At 56.0% G+C, this 21,752-nt stretch overlaps 3 protein-coding genes across 29 annotated transcripts in view; all 3 read left to right on the forward strand.

Annotated features, from left to right (window-relative positions):
• The window catches only part of LOC147355818 (immunoglobulin lambda-1 light chain-like), a 340,682-nt gene extending 335,269 nt beyond the window's left edge, over window positions 1-5,413 (forward strand). For 14 of the 27 annotated variants that reach the window (XM_086348950.1, XM_086348951.1, XM_086348970.1 and 11 more), the window contains exons 3-4: window positions 3,595-3,632; window positions 4,936-5,413. In XM_086348950.1, coding sequence (XP_086205076.1) covers window positions 3,595-3,632; window positions 4,936-5,255 — 358 coding nt within the window. In that variant the 3' untranslated portion in view covers window positions 5,256-5,413. Of the gene's footprint in view, window positions 1-3,594; window positions 3,675-4,935 lie in introns of all 27 variants that reach the window. The other 13 variants (XM_086348956.1, XM_086348958.1, XM_086348954.1 and 10 more) reach the window with 1 other exon arrangement.
• Window positions 5,414-5,416: 3 nt separating this feature from the next.
• Window positions 5,417-11,665, forward strand: LOC147355834 (immunoglobulin lambda-like polypeptide 5). The gene is made up of 6 exons (XM_086346156.1): window positions 5,417-5,436; window positions 6,248-6,377; window positions 7,089-7,163; window positions 8,297-8,344; window positions 9,833-9,926; window positions 11,188-11,665. The coding sequence occupies exons 1-6, from the start codon at window positions 5,417-5,419 to the stop codon at window positions 11,505-11,507; spliced, it is 687 nt and encodes a 228-aa protein (XP_086202282.1). The 3' UTR covers window positions 11,508-11,665.
• A 3-nt stretch (window positions 11,666-11,668) lies between these two features.
• Window positions 11,669-17,921, forward strand: LOC147355835 (immunoglobulin lambda-like polypeptide 5). Its single transcript, XM_086346157.1, has 5 exons — window positions 11,669-11,713; window positions 12,469-12,601; window positions 15,751-15,883; window positions 16,001-16,140; window positions 17,444-17,921. Exons 1-5 carry the CDS (start codon window positions 11,669-11,671, stop codon window positions 17,761-17,763), a joined length of 771 nt encoding a protein of 256 aa, XP_086202283.1. The 3' UTR covers window positions 17,764-17,921.
• Window positions 17,922-21,752: the final 3,831 nt, after the last annotated feature.

A 21,752-nucleotide genomic window follows, 5' to 3' on the forward strand; every position in this document is an offset into this window, starting at 1 on the left:
CAGGGTCAGCCCAGGGACGAAGTCCTCATGGACGGAGGACTCTGCGGCCTCCCTGCTGCAGAGGAGTGATGTCCCCCCGCCCCAGGTCTTCATCCCTGGTACCCCGACCCAAAATCACAGACGAGGAGGTGAGAGAAGCCACGGTTGCGGTGTTCTATAGCTGCTGCCTGATCCCATTTCCATGATGGGAAAACTAAGACCCCAAGGGAGAAGGGGACCACCCAGGTCGCCCTCATCTTGATGGCCCTGCTGGGCACAATGCCACCAGGTCCCCCACCCAGAGTTGTGCCCGCCCAAATCTAACTCCCCTGTATTGTCATATGTTTTCATCATGAAGAACCGAGGACATGACATGAGAAGGCAGAGGAATAATATCCCCCGGTTCTTGTCACCTGGATCCCAGGTCATCAATTCAGGATGCTGCCAACTCCTGCCCACAACAGAATCCCTCCTCCCCGTGGGGGCCTCGGCCGCCCATCCCCCACCACGTCATCTCACCTGAAAACATGTCGCTCGTGGCCTGGAAAGAAAGAACCTAAGCTGTAACTAAATTATCATGAGCAAACCCAAACAGAAATCGTCCATAATTCCTGAAGCCCGGAAAACAGCTGCTCATGACGTGACTCACAATTGTCATAGAATATGTAGTTGGTTGTGTTTTGTTCTCATTCACTTTTTTTAATGTCTCTTTCTTTCCGGTAATTTTTCATGTTAATAGTGATCAGTTTTTAAAGTCTTCCTGTATTTTATCGTATTCATTTTTGTGTTGCTGGGTCTTCACTGCTTCCCAAGGTTTTCTCTGGTTGCAGCGAGCACGGCCTGCTCTGTCCTTGCAGTGTGCAGGCTGCTCGTTCCAGTGGCTCCTCCTGTTGCAGAGCTCAGGCTCTGAGCCCAGGCTCAACCGCTGTGCTGTGAGGACTGAGGCGCCCCGAGGCCCGTGGGACCTTCTCAGACCAGGGAAGATCAAACCCACGTCTCCTGCAACGGCAGGCGGATTCTTAACCACTGGACCACTGAGAAAACCCAGTGTTCACTCATTTTTATTGAGCTACGGTTGACTTACAGAGTCGGATTAGTTTCTGCTGCACAACAAAGTGAATCAGATATGTGTATATATATACACGCACGTGCACCCCCACTTTTTAGATTCCTTTTCCATCCAGGTCATCACAGAGGACTGCCTCGCCTCCTCTGTGCTGTATGGTAGCTTCTCATGAGTCGTCTGCTTTATACACAGACCTTACAAGAGCAGCGTGTGTATGTCAATCTCGATCTTCCAGTTTATCCTCCCCTTCCGGCCCCCTTGGCAACCAGAATTTTGTTTCCTACATCTGTGACTTCATTTCTGTTTTGTAAATCAGTCCCTCTGACCATCTTCTTAGATTCCACATTTAGCCGTATTGAGAGCTGCTTGTCCTTCGCTATCTGACTTCACTCAGGATGACAAGCTCCAGGTCCATCCACGGCTCTGCACATGGCATTGCTTCATGCTTCTTTACGGGTCATCATATTCCCTTGCATGTATGTACCACATCTTCTGTATCCAGTCATCTGTCGGACATTTAAGCTGTTTCCACGCCCCAGCTATTGTAAACAGTGCTGCAATGAACGCTGGAGTTCACGTGTCTCTTTGAATGGTGGTTTTCTCGGGGTGGGATTGCTGGATCACATCCGGTACGTTAAGCAGCCTTCATGCCCTTCTCCCTGGGGCCTGCACCAGTTGACATTCCTGCAAGCAATACAAGAGTGCTCCCTTTTCGTCACAGCCTCTCCAGCATCACTCTTCCTAGACATGTGGATGATGGCCATTCTGACCATTTGGAGGTGTGCTCACTGTAGCTTTGATTTGCATTTCTCTAATAATTAGGGATGTTGAGCATCTTTCCATGTGCCTCTTGGTTACTTGTGTTTTGGGCGCTGTTTGACTTGGTGTATTTTGTGTTCTTTCCAAGAGGCTTGGAAAGCCTTGAGCCTTTGATTGGTGGGTGTGTCTAGGGCCTGGTGGGTCCTTCAGTCTCTCCCAAATGGCTCTGGCTTTTCCTAGCTAGAAGAGGCTGCAACAGTGTGCCTGCTGCTGCTGGACTCCCCCAGGGTAGGGGTGCAGCCCCCAGCCCCTCCACCTCAAGCTATATCTGGGAAGTGCTCACTGCTCTACGTGCCTGCAAAGTGGTGCTAGCTAGAAAGGTCTGGCAGGGTTCTGGGGGATATTTTGGCCAGAGGCAATCCTAGGACAGTTGGCCATTTCCCTCCACAGTGCCCTTTCAGGATCATAGGTCATTTAGCCAAGTTATCTTCTTTGGACACTCCAATCCCAGGTCCCTCAGGTGGGATGGGAAGCCAGGGGCAATTGTAGTTTCGTCCTTCTTGCTCTAGTGAAGCAGTAAGTGAAAGAAAGGGAAGTCACTCAGTCCCATCTGACTCTTTACGACTCCATGGACTGTAGCCTCCCAGGCTCCCCTACCCATGGGGTTTTCTGGGCAAAGCTACGGGAGTGGGTCGCCATTTCCTTCTCCAGAAGTGAAAGCAGTAATTGCTCCACAAAGGGAGGCCCTTCAGACGCTCTTCACGTCTCCAGGAGTGGTTTCGGGTCTTATTTCTGCCCTTTAGTGGAGCACTTTTACAAAATAATGAGTGGTCTCTGCCATCTTCTGAAGGAGAACAGTCCGTCGTGTCGCGGGGAAGTCTAGGGTACATGCAGGCGATGTTTGAATCGCCCTGGTTATACCCTCTTGGTGCTGGAGTTCCCACCTTTGTCCAGGGCAGCCTCCGCTGGTGGCCCCAGGTCCTCCTGCTCAGGCACAGGAGACTCACAACTTCCTGCGTTCTGTGGGGTCCGTGTGTTCCAGGCCCATCTGCTGCCTGGCCCGACTCAGGCCTGGGATGGCCCATGTAGCCCAGCAGCCTGATTCTCTTTAAAGAGATGCTGTCTCGGGACCACAGCGAGGGGCTTGCTCACATCTCTGTTCTGAATAAGATGCTCCTAGATGCATCCAAACGTCAGATGAGACCCTGAGGCCAGGACACTGTCCAGGGCTCCCTGCAGACGGAGGCCGGGCTTGGAAGGCAACCAGCCCAAGCCCCGCTAGAGATGCCCGTTTGAAGCCAGGAGAACCCCGGGGAACTGGAGATGAGCCTCTGGAGCCCTAGTTAGGGTCAGATGGAAGACGGTCACGGCAAATCCATTCAACTCGTGTCTATGGGGGGATTGGGACGCCCCTGCCCTCAGCCTGTGTTCTCACCAGGGAGTCAGGCTGCTGCCAACTCCACAGACAAAAGAAGCAGCTTCCTCTCCGGGGCACTTCGCTCTTCGGGCGGTGAAGGCCCCCTCCCCCCCTATTATTCCATTCCCACCCCTTGCCGCCTGGTGGGAAGACAGTATCCAACACGCAACTTGCTTAGGGAACCTGCCTTCCAAGGCTCCTGCTGCTTAGCACGGGTGCCCTGTCCTGTCATCTGCTAAAGGGGAGGGTGCTGAAGCCCCTCTGTGAGCAGACGCCAGCCTGGGGCGGTGACCCACGTCCTCCAGCGCAGCTGCAGGTGGGGCTGGGGCGGGCCTCCCAGGGAGGGGTTTTTGTGCCAGCCTGTGTCACTGTGTGCTGTTTTCGGCAGCGGGACCACACTGACCGTCCTGGGTGAGTCTCCCTCCTCCCTTCTCTCCCTCTTCTTTCCCCGAGGTTTGGACACTTTTCTGTCACTCTGCTCTTTTTTGTGCCCAGTGTCAGCCTGTGGTCAAGCCTTCACCCAGAACTCACCTCTGGGGCCCTCCCCTCTTCCCGTCCCCTTACCCCAGGCTTGTACTACTTGGCACTGAGGTCCCACCAGAGCCTCCCCTCTGACCCCAGAGGCAGGGGAATGAGCGGGCTGACCTACAGACTTGTCTGTCTGGCTCCGGGACCTTGCTCTCTGCTGTCCCATCAACTCCCAGTCTGGGTTCTATGCCACCCAGCTTTGTCTCTGATGGTCACTTGAGGCCCCCATCTCATGGCAAAGAGGGAACTGGATTGCAGATGAGGGACCGTGGGCAGACATCAGAGGGACACAGAACCCTCAAGGCTGGGGACCAGAGTCAGAGGGCCAGGAAGGGCTGGGGACCTTGGGTCTAGGGATCCGGGTCAGGGATTTGGCAGAGGTGGAGGGGCTCCATCAGGCCTCCTTGGGGCTGCTGTGCAGATCCTGGGCTGGCCAGGGACCCAGGGAAAGTGCAAGGGGAAGACGGGGGAGGAGAAGGTGCTGAACACAGAACTGGGGAAAGAGATAGGAGGTCAGGATGCAGGGGACACGGACTCCTGAGTCTGCAGGACACACTCCTCAGGAGCAGGAGTCCCTGAAGAAGCAGAGAGACAGGTACCAGGGCAGGAAACCTCCAGACCCAAGAAGAATCAGAGAGGAACCTGAACTCAGATCTGCGGATGGGGGGACCAAGGACAGGCAGACAGGCTCCCCCTCAACCAGCACAGAGGCTCCAAGGGACACAGACTTGGAGACCAACGGACGCCTTCGGGCAAAGGCTCGAACAGACATGTCAGCTCAAAATATACCTGGACTGACTCACAGGAGGCCAGGGAGGCCACATCATCCACTCAGGGGACAGACAGACAGACTGCCAGCCCCAGGCAGACCCCCGTCAACCATCAGACGGGCAGGCAAGGAGAGTGAGGGTCAGGTGTCTGTGTGGGAAACCAAGAACCAGGGGGTCTCAGGACAGCGCTGGCAGGGGTCCAGGCTCAGGCTTTCCCAGGAAGATGGGGAGGTGCCTGAGAAAACCCCACCCACCTTCCCTGGCACAGGCCCTCTGGCTCACAGTGATGCCTGGACTCGGGGTCCTGCTGGGCTCTCAAAGGATCCTGTGTCCCCCTGTGACACAGACTCAGGGGCTCCCATGACGGGCACCAGACCTCTGATTGAGTGATCTTCTTCCCCTCGCCCACTTTGCAGGTCAGCCCAAGTCCCCACCCTCGGTCACCCTGTTCCCGCCCTCCAAGGAGGAGCTCGACACCAACAAGGCCACCCTGGTGTGTCTCATCAGCGACTTCTACCCGGGTAGCGTGACCGTGGTCTGGAAGGCAGACGGCAGCACCATCACCCGCAACGTGGAGACCACCCGGGCCTCCAAACAGAGCAACAGCAAGTACGCGGCCAGCAGCTACCTGAGCCTGACGGGCAGCGACTGGAAATCGAAAGGCAGTTACAGCTGCGAGGTCACGCACGACGGGAGCACCGTGACGAAGACAGTGAAGCCCTCAGAGTGTTCTTAGGGCCCTGGACCCCCACCCTCGGAGGCCCTCTGGCCCACACCCCCTCCCCCACCTCTCCATGGACCCCTGAGCCCCTACCCAGGTCGCCTCACACCAGGGGCCTCTCCTCCCTCCCTGTTCCTGTTACTCCTGAATAAAGACCTTCTCATTTATCAGCCGACATGTCTGAAGTGCTTTCTGGGTCTGGCCGAGTGTTGGGATTAGGGGTCAGTTCCTTAGGGAAGGGACAGGTGTGACCTGAGAGTCCATCCACTTGTCATCACCGCAACCCATCCCCAGGGACCAGGGAGCTCTGAGAGCCAGGGGAGCGATGACCCAGAGCCGGACATTGTCAGAGGCGCAGGCTCCTGGGGGGCAGACTTACCGTCCCACAAACCCTGTCCCCCCGGGAAGGGAAAAGGGCCCATGAAAGGGGCAGAGGATGCCTCGGGGGTTGGGGGCTGAGGATCGGGGAAAAATGAGGAGGGTTCCAGGTGAGACTGAGCCTCACACAGCAGGCTTGGGGCCCTAGTGGGGAGCGGGGCCTTCCCACAGCAGGACTGTAGGCATCTGAAGCCAGGTTAGGGGTGGACTTAGTTCTGGGGGGCATCTGCAGGGACCAGGTGCCATCTTCCTGTATGGTGGAGGCGGGGGGAGGTGGTCAGGAGAGCCAGGTCAGCAGAAAAGGACACCATCAGGGATAAAGAGGCCATCAGTGACTGCCGCATGGAGAGAGTCCATTGGACTTCAGGAGGAGAGTCAGACCGATGAACCCAGCTCTTGCCAGGCTTAGAGTGTGGGCAGAGTGCTCCTAGAAGGCCGGGCTCTCGGAGGAGTCGCACCCCCAATCCCTGCCCAGGGCGCTTCCCCCATAACCTAGTGGCTCACCTGAGCACACCTGCAGCTGGACACACGGGCTCAGGGCCCGGGGCGAGGGGCCATCTGCTCAGAGCTGCAGCCCCACTGGCTCTGTCGTCCTCAGGACCAGGCCTCGCACCCGTCTGTGCCTCCAGCAGACAGCCGGGTCAGCCCAGGGACGAAGTCCTCATGGACAGAGGACTCTGCGGCCTCCCTGCGGCAGAGGAGAGACCCCCCCCCAGGTCGTCATCCCTGGTACCCCAACCCAAAATCACAGACGAGGAGGTGAGAGAAGCCAGGGTCGCGGTGTTCCATGGCTGCTGCCTGATCCCATTTCCATGAGGGGAAAACTAAGACCTCAAAGGAGAAGGGGACCACCCAGGTCGCCCTCATCTTGATGGCCCTGCTGGGCACAATGCCACCGTGTCCCCCAGCCAGAGTTGTGCCCGCCCAAATCTAACTCCCCTGTATTGTCATATGTTTTCATCATGAAGAACCGAGGACATGACATGAGAAGGCGTAGGAATAATAATATCCCCCGGTTCTTGTCGCCTGGATCCCAGGTCATCAATTCAGGATGCTGCCAACTCCTGCCCACAACAGAATCCCTCCTCCCCGTGGGGGCCTCGGCCGCCCATCCCCCACCACGTCATCTCATCTGAAAACATGTCGCTCGTGGCCTGGAAAGAAAGAACCTAAGCTGTAACTAAAGTATCATGAGCAAACCCAAACAGAAATCGTCCATAATTCCTGAAGCCCGGAAAACAGCTGCTCATGACGTGACTCACAATTGTCATAGAATATGTAGTTGGTTGTGTTTTGTTCTCATTCACTTTTTTTAATGTCTCTTTCTTTCCGGTAATTTTTCATGTTAATAGTGATCAGTTTTTAAAGTCTTCCTGTATTTTATCGTATTCATTTTTGTGTTGCTGGGTCTTCACTGCTTCCCAAGGTTTTCTCTGGTTGCAGCGAGCACGGCCTGCTCTGTCCTTGCAGTGTGCAGGCTGCTCGTTCCAGTGGCTCCTCCTGTTGCAGAGCTCAGGCTCTGAGCCCAGGCTCAACCGCTGTGCTGTGAGGACTGAGGCGCCCCGAGGCCCGTGGGACCTTCTCAGACCAGGGAAGATCAAACCCACGTCTCCTGCACCGGCAGGCGGATTCTTAACCACTGGACCACTGAGAAAACCCAGTGTTCACTCATTTTTATTGAGCTACGGTTGACTTACAGAGTCGGATTAGTTTCTGCTGCACAACAAAGTGAATCAGATATGTGTATATATATACACGCACGTGCACCCCCACTTTTTAGATTCCTTTTCCATCCAGGTCATCACAGAGGACTGCCTCGCCTCCTCTGTGCTGTATGGTAGCTTCTCATGAGTCGTCTGCTTTATACACAGACCTTACAAGAGCAGCGTGTGTATGTCAATCTCGATCTTCCAGTTTATCCTCCCCTTCCGGCCCCCTTGGCAACCAGAATTTTGTTTCCTACATCTGTGACTTCATTTCTGTTTTGTAAATCAGTCCCTCTGACCATCTTCTTAGATTCCACATTTAGCCGTATTGAGAGCTGCTTGTCCTTCGCTATCTGACTTCACTCAGGATGACAAGCTCCAGGTCCATCCACGGCTCTGCACATGGCATTGCTTCATGCTTCTTTACGGGTCATCATATTCCCTTGCATGTATGTACCACATCTTCTGTATCCACTCATCTGTCGGACATTTAAGCTGTTTTCACGCCCCAGCTATTGTAAACAGTGCTGCAATGAACGCTGGAGTTCACGTGTCTCTTTGAATGGTGGTTTTCTCGGGGTGGGATTGCTGGATCACATCCAGTACGTTAAGCAGCCTTCATGCTCTTCTCCCTGGGGCCTGCACCAGTTGACATTCCTGCAAGCAATACAAGACTGCTCCCTTTTCGTCACAGCCTCTCCAGCATCACTCTTCCTAGACATGTGGATGATGGCCATTCTGACCATTTGGAGGTGTGCTCACTGTAGCTTTGATCTGCATTTCTCTAATACTTAGGGATGTTGAGCATCTTTCCATGTGCCTCTTGGTTACTTGTGTTTTGGGCGCTGTTTGACTTGGTGTATTTTGTGTTCTTTCCAAGAGGCTTGGAAAGCCTTGAGCCTTTGATTGGTGGGTGTGTCTAGGGCCTGGTGGGTCCTTCAGTCTCTCCCAAATGGCTCTGGCTTTTCCTAGCTAGAAGAGGCTGCAACAGTGTGCCTGCTGCTGCTGGACTCCCCCAGGGTAGGGGTGCAGCCCCCAGCCCCTCCACCTCAAGCTATATCTGGGAAGTGCTCACTGCTCTACGTGCCCGCAAAGTGGTGCTAGCTAGAAAGGTCTGGCAGGGTTCTGGGGGATATTTTGGCCAGAGGCAATCCTAGGACAGTTGGCCATTTCCCTCCACAGTGCCCTTTCAGGATCATAGGTCATTTAGCCAAGTTATCTTCTTTGGACACTCCAATCCCAGGACCCTCAGGTGGGATGGGAAGCCAGGGGAAATTGTAGTTTCGTCCTTCTTGCTCTAGTGAAGCAGTAAGTGAAAGAAAGGGAAGTCACTCAGTCCCATCTGACTCTTTGCGACTCCATGGACTGTAGCCTCCCAGGCTCCCCTACCCATGGGGTTTTCTGGGCAAAGCTACGGGAGTGGGTCGCCATTTCCTTCTCCAGAAGTGAAAGCAGTAATTGCTCCACAAAGGGAGGCCCTTCAGACGCTCTTCACTTCTCCAGGAGTGGTTTCGGGTCTTATTTCTGCCCTTTAGTGGAGCACTTTTACAAAATAATGAGTGGTCTCTGCCATCTTCTGAAGCAGAACAGTCCGTCGTGTCGCGGGGAAGTCTAGGGTACATGCAGGCGATGTTTGAATCGCCCTGGTTATACCCTCTTGGTGCTGGAGTTCCCACCTTTGTCCAGGGCAGCCTCCGCTGGTGGCCCCAGGTCCTCCTGCTCAGGCACAGGAGACTCACAACTTCCTGCGTTCTGTGGGGACCTTGTGTTCCAGGCCCATCTGGTGCCTGGCCCGACTCAGGCCTGGGATGGCCCATGTAGCCCAGCAGCCTGATTCTCTTTAAAGAGATGCTGTCTCGGGACCACAGCGAGGGGCTTGCTCACATCTCTGTTCTGAATAAGATGCTCCTAGATGCATCCAAACGTCAGATGAGACCCTGAGGCCAGGACACTGTCCAGGGCTCCCTGCAGACGGAGGCCGGGCTTGGAAGGCAACCAGCCCAAGCCCCGCTAGAGATGCCCGTTTGAAGCCGGGAGAACCCCGGGGAACTGGAGATGAGCCTCTGGAGCCCTAGTTAGGGTCAGATGGAAGACGGTCACGGCAAATCCATTCAACTCGTGTCTATGGGGGGATTGGAACGCCCCTGCCCTCAGCCTGTGTTCTCACCAGGGAGTCAGGCTGCTGCCAACTCCACAGACAAAAGAAGCGGCTTCCTCTCCGGGGCACTTCGCTCTTCGGGCGGTGAAGGCCCCCTCTCCCCCTATTATTCCATTCCCAGCCCTTGCCGCCTGGTGGGAAGACAGTATCCAACACGCAACTTGCTTAGGGAACCTGCCTTCCAAGGCTCCTGCTGCTTAGCACGGGTGCCCTGTCCTGTCATCTGCTAAAGGGGAGGGTGCTGAAGCCCCTCTGTGAGCAGACGCCAGCCTGGGGCGGTGACCCACGTCCTCCAGCGCAGCTGCAGGTGGGGCTGGGGCGGGCCTCCCAGGGAGGGGTTTTTGTGCCAGCCTGTGTCACTGTGTGCTGTTTTCGGCAGCGGGACCACACTGACCGTCCTGGGTGAGTCTCCCTCCTCCCTTCTCTCCCTCTTCTTTCCCCGAGGTTTGGACACTTTTCTGTCACTCTGCTCTTTTTTGTGCCCAGTGTCAGCCTGTGGTCAAGCCTTCACCCAGAACTCACCTCTGGGGCCCTCCCCTCTTCCCGTCCCCTCACCCCAGGCTTGTACTACTTGGCACTGAGGTCCCACCAGAGCCTCCCCTCTGACCCCAGAGGCAGGGGAATGAGCGGGCTGACCTACAGACTTGTCTGTCTGGCTCCGGGACCTCGCTCTCTGCTGTCCCATCAACCCCCAGTCTGGGTTCTATGCCACCCAGCTTTGTTTCTGATGGTCACTTGAGGCCCCCATCTCATGGCAAAGAGGGAACTGGATTGCAGATGAGGGACCGTGGGCAGACATCAGAGGGACACAGAACCCTCAAGGCTGGGGACCAGAGTCAGAGGGCCAGGAAGGGCTGGGGACCTTGGGTCTAGGGATCCGGGTCAGGGACTCGGCAGAGGTGGAGGGGCTCCATCAGGCCTCCTTGGGGCTGCCGTGCAGATGCTGGGCCGGCCAGGGACCCAGGGAAAGTGCAAGGGGAAGACGGGGGAGGAGAAGGTGCTGAACTCAGAACTGGGGAAAGAGATAGGAGGTCAGGATGCAGGGGACACGGACTCCTGAGTCTGCAGGACACACTCCTCAGAGGCAGGAGTCCCTGAAGAAGCAGAGAGACAGGTACCAGGGCAGGAAACCTCCAGACCCAAGAAGAATCAGAGAGGAACCTGAACTCAGATCTGCGGATGGGGGGACAAAGGACAGGCAGACAGGCTCCCCCTCGACCAGCACAGAGGCTCCAAGGGACACAGACTTGGAGACCAACGGACGCCTTCGGGCAAAGGCTCGAACAGACATGTCAGCTCAAAATATACCTGGACTGACTCACAGGAGGCCAGGGAGGCCACATCATCCACTCAGGGGACAGACAGACAGACTGCCAGCCCCAGGCAGACCCCCGTCAACCATCAGACGGGCAGGCAAGGAGAGTGAGGGTCAGGTGTCTGTGTGGGAAACCAAGAACCAGGGGGTCTCAGGACAGCGCTGGCAGGGGTCCAGGCTCAGGCTTTCCCAGGAAGATGGGGAGGTGCCTGAGAAAACCCCACCCACCTTCCCTGGCACAGGCCCTCTGGCTCACAGTGATGCCTGGACTCGGGGTCCTGCTGGGCTCTCAAAGGATCCTGTGTCCCCCTGTGACACAGACTCAGGGGCTCCCATGACGGGCACCAGACCTCTGATTGAGTGATCTTCTTCCCCTCGCCCACTTTGCAGGTCAGCCCAAGTCCCCACCCTCGGTCACCCTGTTCCCGCCCTCCACGGAGGAGCTCAGCGCCAACAAGGCCACCCTGGTGTGTCTCATCAGCGACTTCTACCCGGGTAGCGTGACCGTGGTCTGGAAGGCAGACGGCAGCACCATCACCCGCAACGTGGAGACCACCCGGGCCTCCAAACAGAGCAACAGCAAGTACGCGGCCAGCAGCTACCTGAGCCTGACGAGCACCGACTGGAAATCGAAAGGCAGTTACAGCTGCGAGGTCACGCACGAGGGGAGCACCGTGACGAAGACAGTGAAGCCCTCAGAGTGTTCTTAGGGCCCTGGACCCCCACCCTCGGGGGCCCTCTGGCCCACACCCCCTCCCCCACCTCTCCATGGACCCCTGAGCCCCTACCCAGGTCGCCTCACACCAGGGGCCTCTCCTCCCTCCCTGTTCCTGCTTCTCCTGAATAAAGACCTTCTCATTTATCAGCCGACATGTCTGAAGTGCTTTCTGGGTCTGGCCGAGTGTTGGGATTAGGGGTCAGTTCCTTAGGGAAGGGACAGGTGTGACCTGAGAGTCCATCCACTTGTCATCACCGCAACACATCCCCAGGGACCAGGGAGCTCTGAGAGCCAGAGGAGCGATGACCCAGAGCCGGACATTGTCAGAGGCGCAGGCTCCTGGGGGGCAGACTTACCGTCCCACAAACCCTGTCCCCCCGGGAAGGGAAAAGGGCCCATGAAAGGGGCAGGGGATGCCTCGGGGGTTGGGGGCTGAGGATCGGGGAAAAATGAGGAGGGTTCCAGGTGAGACTGAGCCTCACATAGCAGGCTTGGGGCCCTAGTGGGGAGCGGGGCCTTCCCACAGCAGGACTGTAGGCATCTGAAGCCAGGTTAGGGGTGGACTTAGTTCTGGGGGGCATCTGCAGGGACCAGGTGCCATCTTCCTGTATGGTGGAGGCGGGGGGAGGTGGTCAGGAGAGCCAGGTCAGCAGAAAAGGACACCATCAGGGATAAAGAGGCCATCAGTGACTGCCGCATGGAGAGAGTCCATTGGACTTCAGGAGGAGAGTCAGACCGATGAACCCAGCTCTTGCCAGGCTTAGAGTGTGGGCAGAGTGCTCCTAGAAGGCCGGGCTCTCGGAGGAGTCGCACCCCCGATCCCTGCCCAGGGCGCCTCCCCCATAACCTAGTGGCTCACCTGAGCACACCTGCAGCTGGACACACGGGCTCAGGGCCCGGGGCGAGGGGCCATCTGCTCAGAGCTGCAGCCCCACTGGCTCTGTCGTCCTCAGGACCAGGCCTCGCACCCGTCTGTGCCTCCAGCAGACAGCCGGGTCAGCCCAGGGACAAAGTCCACATGGACAGAGGACTCTGCGGCCTCCCTGCGGCAGAGGAGAGACCCCCCCACCCAGGTCGTCATCCCTGGTACCCCGACCCAAAATCACAGACGAGGAGGTGAGAGAAGCCAGGGTCGCGGTGTTCCATGGCTGCTGCCTGATCCCATTTCCATGAGGGGAAAACTAAGACCTCAAAGGAGAAGGGGACCACCCAGGTCGCCCTCATCTTGATGGCCCTGCTGGGCACAATGCCACCGTGTCCCCCAGCCAGAGTTGTGCCCGCCCAAATCTAACTCCCCTGTATTGTCATACGTTTTCATCATGAAGAACCGAGGACATGACATGAGAAGGCGTAGGAATAATAATATCCCCTGGTTCTTGTCGCCTGGATCCCAGGTCATCAATTCAGGATGCTGCCAACTCCTGCCCACAACAGAATCCCTCCTCCCCGTGGGGGCCTCGGCCGCCCATCCCCCACCACGTCATCTCATCTGAAAACATGTCGCTCGTGGCCTGGAAAGAAAGAACCTAAGCTGTAACTAAATTATCATGAGCAAACCCAAACAGAAATCGTCCATAATTTCTGAAGCCCGGAAAACAGCTGCTCATGACGTGACTCACAATTGTCATAGAATATGTAGTTGGTTGTGTTTTGTTCTCATTCACTTTTTTTTAATGTCTCTTTCTTTCCGGTAATTTTTCATGTTAATAGTGATCAGTTTTTAAAGTCTTCCTGTATTTTATCGTATTCATTTTTGTGTTGCTGGGTCTTCACTGCTTCCCAAGGTTTTCTCTGGTTGCAGCGAGCACGGCCTGCTCTGTCCTTGCAGTGTGCAGGCTGCTCGTTCCAGTGGCTCCTCCTGTTGCAGAGCTCAGGCTCTGAGCCCAGGCTCCACAGCTGTGCTGTGAGGACTGAGGCGCCCCGAGGCCCGTGGGACCATCTCAGACCAGGGAAGATCAAACCCACGTCTCCTGCACCGGCAGGCGGATTCTTAACCACTGGACCACTGAGAAAACCCAGTGTTCACTCATTTTTATTGAGCTACGGTTGACTTACAGAGTTGGATTAGTTTCTGCTGCACAACAAAGTGAATCAGATATGTATATATATATACACGCACGTGCACCCCCACTTTTTAGATTCCTTTTCCATCCAGGTCATCACAGAGGACTGCCTCGCCTCCTCTGTGCTGTATGGTAGCTTCTCATGAGTCGTCTGCTTTATACACAGACCTTACAAGAGCAGCGTGTGTATGTCAATCTCGATCTTCCAGTTTATCCTCCCCTTCCGGCCCCCTTGGCAACCAGAATTTTGTTTCCTACATCTGTGACTTCATTTCTGTTTTGTAAATCAGTCCCTCTGACCATCTTCTTAGATTCCACATTGAAGCCGTATTGAGAGCTGCTTGTCCTTCGCTATATGACTTCACTCAGGATGACAAGCTCCAGGTCCATCCATGTCTCTGCACATGGCATTGCTTCATGCTTCTTTACGGGTCATCATATTCCCTTGCATGTATGTACCACATCTTCTGTATCCACTCATCTGTCGGACATTTAAGCTGTTTTCACGCCCCAGCTATTGTAAACAGTGCTGCAATGAACGCTGGAGTTCACGTGTCTCTTTGAATGGTGGTTTTCTCGGGGTGGGATTGCTGGATCACATCCAGTACGTTAAGCAGCCTTCATGCTCTTCTCCCTGGGGCCTGCACCAGTTGACATTCCTGCAAGCAATACAAGACTGCTCCCTTTTCGTCACAGCCTCTCCAGCATCACTCTTCCTAGACATGTGCATGATGGCCATTCTGACCATTTGGAGGTGTGCTCACTGTAGCTTTGACTTGCATTTCTCTAATACTTAGGGATGTTGAGCATCTTTCCATGTGCCTCTTGGTTACTTGTGTTTTGGGCGCTGTTTGACTTGGTGTATTTTGTGTTCTTTCCAAGAGGCTTGGAAAGCCTTGAGCCTTTGATTGGTGGGTGTGTCTAGGGCCTGGTGGGTCCTTCAGTCTCTCCCAAATCGCTCTGGCTTTTCCTAGCTAGAAGAGGCGGCAAGAGTGCGCCTGCTGCTGCTGGACTCCCCCAGGGTAGGGGTGCAGCCCCCGGCCCCTCCACCTCAAGCTGTATCTGGGAAGTGCTCACTGCTCTACGTGCCTGCAAAGTGGTTCTAGCTAGAAAGGGCTGGCAGGGTTCTGGGGGATATTTTGGCCAGAGGCAATCCTAGGACAGTTGGCCATTTCCCTCCACAGTGCCCTTTCAGGATCATAGGTCATTTAGCCAAGTTATCTTCTTTGGACACTCCAATCCCAGGACCCTCAGGTGGGATGGGAAGCCAGGGGCAATTGTAGTTCCGTCCTTCTTGCTCTAGTGAAGCAGTAAGTGAAAGAAAGGGAAGTCACTCAGTCCCATCTGACTCTTTGCGACTCCATGGACTGTAGCCTCCCAGGCTCCCCTACCCATGGGGTTTTCTGGGCAAAGCTACGGGAGTGGGTCGCCATTTCCTTCTCCAGAAGTGAAAGCAGTAATTGCTCCACAAAGGGAGGCCCTTCAGACGCTCTTCACGTCTCCAGGAGTGGTTTCGGGTCTTATTTCTGCCCTTTAGTGGAGCACTTTTACAAAATAATGAGTGGTCTCTGCCATCTTCTGAAGGAGAACAGTCCGTCGTGTCGCGGGGAAGTCTAGGGTACATGCAGGCGATGTTTGAATCGCCCTGGTTATACCCTCTTGGTGCTGGAGTTCCCACCTTTGTCCAGGGCAGCCTCCGCTGGTGGCCCCAGGTCCTCCTGCTCAGGCACAGGAGACTCACAACTTCCTGCGTTCTGTGGGGTCCGTGTGTTCCAGGCCCATCTGCTGCCTGGCCCGACTCAGGCCTGGGATGGCCCATGTAGCCCAGCAGCCTGATTCTCTTTAAAGAGATGCTGTCTCGGGACCACAGCGAGGGGCTTGCTCACATCTCTGTTCTGAATAAGATGCTCCTAGATGCATCCAAACGTCAGATGAGACCCTGAGGCCAGGACACTGTCCAGGGCTCCCTGCAGACGGAGGCCGGGCTTGGAAGGCAACCAGCCCAAGCCCCGCTAGAGATGCCCGTTTGAAGCCAGGAGAACCCCGGGGAACTGGAGATGAGCCTCTGGAGCCCTAGTTAGGGTCAGATGGAAGACGGTCACGGCAAATCCATTCAACTCGTGTCTATGGGGGGATTGGGACGCCCCTGCCCTCAGCCTGTGTTCTCACCAGGGAGTCAGGCTGCTGCCAACTCCACAGACAAAAGAAGCGGCTTCCTCTCCGGGGCACTTCGCTCTTCGGGCGGTGAAGGCCCCCTCCCCCCCTATTATTCCATTCCCACCCCTTGCCGCCTGGTGGGAAGACAGTATCCAACACGCAACTTGCTTAGGGAACCTGCCTTCCAAGGCTCCTGCTGCTTAGCACGGGTGCCCTGTCCTGTCATCTGCTAAAGGGGAGGGTGCTGAAGCCCCTCTGTGAGCAGACGCCAGCCTGGGGCGGTGACCCACGTCCTCCAGCGCAGCTGCAGGTGGGGCTGGGGCGGGCCTCCCAGGGAGGGGTTTTTGTGCCAGCCTGTGTCACTGTGTGCTGTTTTCGGCAGCGGGACCACACTGACCGTCCTGGGTGAGTCTCCCTCCTCCCTTCTCTCCCTCTTCTTTCCCCGAGGTTTGGACACTTTTCTGTCACTCTGCTCTTTTTTGTGCCCAGTGTCAGCCTGTGGTCAAGCCTTCACCCAGAACTCACCTCTGGGGCCCTCCCCTCTTCCCGTCCCCTTACCCCAGGCTTGTACTACTTGGCACAGAGGTCCCACCAGAGCCTCCCCTCTGACCCCAGAGGCAGGGGAATGAGCGGGCTGACCTACAGACTTGTCTGTCTGGCTCCGGGACCTCGCTCTCTGCTGTCCCATCAACTCCCAGTCTGGGTTCTATGCCACCCAGCTTTGTCTCTGATGGTCACTTGAGGCCCCCATCTCATGGCAAAGAGGGAACTGGATTGCAGATGAGGGACCGTGGGCAGACATCAGAGGGACACAGAACCCTCAAGGCTGGGGACCAGAGTCAGAGGGCCAGGAAGGGCTGGGGACCTTGGGTCTAGGGATCCGGGTCAGGGATTCGGCAGAGGTGGAGGGGCTCCATCAGGCCTCCTTGGGGCTGCTGTGCAGATCCTGGGCTGGCCAGGGACCCAGGGAAAGTGCAAGGGGAAGACGGGGGAGGAGAAGGTGCTGAACACAGAACTGGGGAAAGAGATAGGAGGTCAGGATGCAGGGGACACGGACTCCTGAGTCTGCAGGACACACTCCTCAGGAGCAGGAGTCCCTGAAGAAGCAGAGAGACAGGTACCAGGGCAGGAAACCTCCAGACCCAAGAAGAATCAGAGAGGAACCTGAACTCAGATCTGCGGATGGGGGGACCAAGGACAGGCAGACAGGCTCCCCCTCAACCAGCACAGAGGCTCCAAGGGACACAGACTTGGAGACCAACGGACGCCTTCGGGCAAAGGCTCGAACAGACATGTCAGCTCAAAATATACCTGGACTGACTCACAGGAGGCCAGGGAGGCCACATCATCCACTCAGGGGACAGACAGACAGACTGCCAGACCCAGGCAGACCCCCGTCAACCATCAGACGGGCAGGCAAGGAGAGTGAGGGTCAGGTGTCTGTGTGGGAAACCAAGAACCAGGGGGTCTCAGGACAGCGCTGGCAGGGGTCCAGGCTCAGGCTTTCCCAGGAAGATGGGGAGGTGCCTGAGAAAACCCCACCCACCTTCCCTGGCACAGGCCCTCTGGCTCACAGTGATGCCTGGACTCGGGGTCCTGCTGGGCTCTCAAAGGATCCTGTGTCCCCCTGTGACACAGACTCAGGGGCTCCCATGACGGGCACCAGACCTCTGATTGAGTGATCTTCTTCCCCTCGCCCACTTTGCAGGTCAGCCCAAGTCCCCACCCTCGGTCACCCTGTTCCCGCCCTCCAAGGAGGAGCTCGACACCAACAAGGCCACCCTGGTGTGTCTCATCAGCGACTTCTACCCGGGTAGCGTGACCGTGGTCTGGAAGGCAGACGGCAGCACCATCACCCGCAACGTGGAGACCACCCGGGCCTCCAAACAGAGCAACAGCAAGTACGCGGCCAGCAGCTACCTGAGCCTGACGGGCAGCGACTGGAAATCGAAAGGCAGTTACAGCTGCGAGGTCACGCACGACGGGAGCACCGTGACGAAGACAGTGAAGCCCTCAGAGTGTTCTTAGGGCCCTGGACCCCCACCCTCGGAGGCCCTCTGGCCCACACCCCCTCCCCCACCTCTCCATGGACCCCTGAGCCCCTACCCAGGTCGCCTCACACCAGGGGCCTCTCCTCCCTCCCTGTTCCTGCTACTCCTGAATAAAGACCTTCTCATTTATCAGCCGACATGTCTGAAGTGCTTTCTGGGTCTGGCCGAGTGTTGGGATTAGGGGTCAGTTCCTTAGGGAAGGGACAGGTGTGACCTGAGAGTCCATCCACTTGTCATCACCGCAACCCATCCCCAGGGACCAGGGAGCTCTGAGAGCCAGGGGAGCGATGACCCAGAGCCGGACATTGTCAGAGGCGCAGGCTCCTGGGGGGCAGACTTACCGTCCCACAAACCCTGTCCCCCCGGGAAGGGAAAAGGGCCCATGAAAGGGGCAGAGGATGCCTCGGGGGTTGGGGGCTGAGGATCGGGGAAAAATGAGGAGGGTTCCAGGTGAGACTGAGCCTCACACAGCAGGCTTGGGGCCCTAGTGGGGAGCGGGGCCTTCCCACAGCAGGACTGTAGGCATCTGAAGCCAGGTTAGGGGTGGACTTAGTTCTGGGGGGCATCTGCAGGGACCAGGTGCCATCTTCCTGTATGGTGGAGGCGGGGGGAGGTGGTCAGGAGAGCCAGGTCAGCAGAAAAGGACACCATCAGGGATAAAGAGGCCATCAGTGACTGCCGCATGGAGAGAGTCCATTGGACTTCAGGAGGAGAGTCAGACCGATGAACCCAGCTCTTGCCAGGCTTAGAGTGTGGGCAGAGTGCTCCTAGAAGGCCGGGCTCTCGGAGGAGTCGCACCCCCGATCCCTGCCCAGGGCGCTTCCCCCATAACCTAGTGGCTCACCTGAGCACACCTGCAGCTGGACACACGGGCTCAGGGCCCGGGGCGAGGGGCCATCTGCTCAGAGCTGCAGCCCCACTGGCTCTGTCGTCCTCAGGACCAGGCCTCGCACCCGTCTGTGCCTCCAGCAGACAGCCGGGTCAGCCCAGGGACGAATTCCTCATGGACAGAGGACTCTGCGGCCTCCCTGCGGCAGAGGAGAGACCCCCCCCCAGGTCGTCATCCCTGGTACCCCAACCCAAAATCACAGACGAGGAGGTGAGAGAAGCCAGGGTCGCGGTGTTCCATGGCTGCTGCCTGATCCCATTTCCATGAGGGGAAAACTAAGACCTCAAAGGAGAAGGGGACCACCCAGGTCGCCCTCATCTTGATGGCCCTGCTGGGCACAATGCCACCGTGTCCCCCAGCCAGAGTTGTGCCCGCCCAAATCTAACTCCCCTGTATTGTCATACGTTTTCATCATGAAGAACCGAGGACATGACATGAGAAGGCAGAGGAATAATAATATCCCCCGGTTCTTGTCGCCTGGATCCCAGGTCATCAATTCAGGATGCTGCCAACTCCTGCCCACAACAGAGTCCCTCCTCCCCGTGGGGGCCTCGGCCGCCCATCCCCCACCACGTCATCTCACCTGAAAACATGTCGCTCGTGGCCTGGAAAGAAAGAACCTAAGCTGTAACTAAATTATCATGAGCAAACCCAAACAGAAATCGTCCATAATTCCTGAAGCCCGGAAAACAGCTGCTCATGACGTGACTCACAATTGTCATAGAATATGTAGTTGGTTGTGTTTTGTTCTCATTCACTTTTTTTAATGTCTCTTTCTTTCCGGTAATTTTTCATGTTAATAGTGATCAGTTTTTAAAGTCTTCCTGTATTTTATCGTATTCATTTTTGTGTTGCTGGGTCTTCACTGCTTCCCAAGGTTTTCTCTGGTTGCAGCGAGCACGGCCTGCTCTGTCCTTGCAGTGTGCAGGCTGCTCGTTCCAGTGGCTCCCCCTGTTGCAGAGCTCAGGCTCTGGAGCCCAGGCTCCACAGCTGTGCTGTGAGGACTGAGGCGCCCCGAGGCCCGTGGGACCTTCTCAGACCAGGGAAGATCAAACCCACGTCTCCTGCACCGGCAGGCGGATTCTTAACCACTGGACCACTGAGAAAACCCAGTGTTCACTCATTTTTATTGAGCTACGGTTGACTTACAGAGTTGGATTAGTTTCTGCTGCACAACAAAGTGAATCAGATATGTATATATATATACACGCACGTGCACCCCCACTTTTTAGATTCGTTTTCCATCCAGGTCATCACAGAGGACTGCCTCGCCTCCTCTGTGCTGTATGGTAGCTTCTCATGAGTCGTCTGCTTTATACACAGACCTTACAAGAGCAGCGTGTGTATGTCAATCTCGATCTTCCAGTTTATCCTCCCCTTCCGGCCCCCTTGGCAACCAGAATTTTGTTTCCTACATCTGTGACTTCATTTCTGTTTTGTAAATCAGTCCCTCTGACCATCTTCTTAGATTCCACATTGAAGCCGTATTGAGAGCTGCTTGTCCTTCGCTGTCTGACTTCACTCAGGATGACAAGCTCCAGGTCCATCCACGGCTCTGCACATGGCATTGCTTCATGCTTCTTTACGGGTCATCATATTCCCTTGCATGTATGTACCACATCTTCTGTATCCACTCATCTGTCGGACATTTAAGCTGTTTCCACGCCCCGGCTATTGTAAACAGTGCTGCAATGAACGCTGGAGTTCACGTGTCTCTTTGAATGGTGGTTTTCTCGGGGTGTATGCCCAGTGCTGGGATTGCTGGATCACATCCGGTACGTTAAGCAGCCTTGATGCTCTTCTCCCTCGGGCCTGCACCAGTTGATATTCCTGCAAGCAATACAATAGTGCTCCCTTTTCGTCACAGCCTCTCCAGCATCACTCTTCCTAGACATGTGGATGATGGCCATTCTGACCATTTGGAGCTGTGCTCACTGTAGCTTTGATTTGCATTTCTCTAATAATTAGGGATGTTGAGCATCTTTCCATGTGACTCTTGGTTACTTGGTTGTGTTTTGGTCGCTGTTTGACTTGGTGTATTTTGTGTTCTTTCCGAGAGGCTTGGAAAGCCTTGAGTGGGTGTGTCTAGGGCCTGGTGGGTCCTCAGTCTCTCCCAAATCGCTCTGGCTTTTTCTAGCTAGAAGAGGCTGCAAGAGTGCGCTTGCTGATGCAGGACTCCCCCAGGGTAGGGGTGCAGCCCCCGGCCCCTCCACCTCAAGCTGTATCTGGGAAGTGCTCACTGCTCTACGTGCCTGCAAAGTGGTTCTAGCTAGAAAGGGCTGGCAGGGTTCTGGGGGATATTTTGGCCAGAGGCAATCCTAGGACAGTTGGCCATTTCCCTCCACAGTGCCCTTTCGGGATCATAGGTCATTTAGCCAAGTTATCTTCTTTGGACGCTCCAATCCCAGGACCCTCAGGTGGGATGGGAAGCCAGGGGCAATTGTAGTTCCGTCCTCCTTGCTCTAGTGAAGCAGTAAGTGAAAGAAAGCGAAGTCACTCAGTCCTGTCTGACTCCTTGCGACTCCATGGATTGTAGCCTCCCAGGCTCCCCTACCCATGGGGTTTTCCGGGCAAAGCTACGGGAGTGGGTCGCCATTTCCTTCTCCAGAAGTGAAAGCAGTAATTGCTCCACAAAGGGAGGCCCTTCAGACGCTCTTCACTTCTCCAGGAGTGGTTTCGGGTCTTATTTCTGCCCTTTAGTGGAGCACTTTTACAAAATAATGAGTGGTCTCTGCCATCTTCTGAAGGAGAACAGTCCGTCGTGTCGCAGGGAAGTCTAGGGTACATGCAGGTGATGTTTGAATCACCCTGGTTATACCCTCTTGGTGCTGGAGTTCCCACCTTTGTCCAGGGCAGCCTCTGCTCATGGCCCCAGGTCTTACCGCTCAGGCACAGGAGACCTCACAACTTATTGCATTCTGTGGGGACCGTGTGTTCCAGGCCCATCTGGTGCCTGGACCGACTCAGGCCTGGGATGGCCCATGTAGCCCAGCAGCCTGATTCTCTTTAAAGCGATGCTGTCTGTCTCAGGACCACAGTGAGGGGCTTGCTCACATCTCTGTTCTGAATAAGATGCT

Source organism: Bos grunniens, chromosome 17 (genome assembly GCF_055505025.1).
Source record: "Bos grunniens cultivar Pamir isolate PY7600 chromosome 17, Bosgru_T2T1.0, whole genome shotgun sequence".
Taxonomy (NCBI): domain Eukaryota; kingdom Metazoa; phylum Chordata; class Mammalia; order Artiodactyla; family Bovidae; genus Bos; species Bos grunniens.

Coding starts and splice junctions, on each gene's coding strand:
- LOC147355835 (XM_086346157.1), top strand. CDS start 11,669: ATGTCTGAAGTGCTTTCTGGGTCTGGCCGAGTGTTGGGATTAGGG. Junction 11,714..12,468: donor GCCGAGTGTTGGGATTAGGG/GTCAGTTCCTTA, acceptor TGTCGTCCTCAG/GACCAGGCCTCGCACCCGTC. Junction 15,884..16,000: donor TGCCGCCTGGTGGGAAGACA/GTATCCAACACG, acceptor CTCTGTGAGCAG/ACGCCAGCCTGGGGCGGTGA.
- LOC147355834 (XM_086346156.1), top strand. CDS start 5,417: ATGTCTGAAGTGCTTTCTGG. Junction 8,345..9,832: donor TGCTGCTGGACTCCCCCAGG/GTAGGGGTGCAG, acceptor TTTTTGTGCCAG/CCTGTGTCACTGTGTGCTGT. Junction 9,927..11,187: donor CTCCCTCTTCTTTCCCCGAG/GTTTGGACACTT, acceptor CCCACTTTGCAG/GTCAGCCCAAGTCCCCACCC.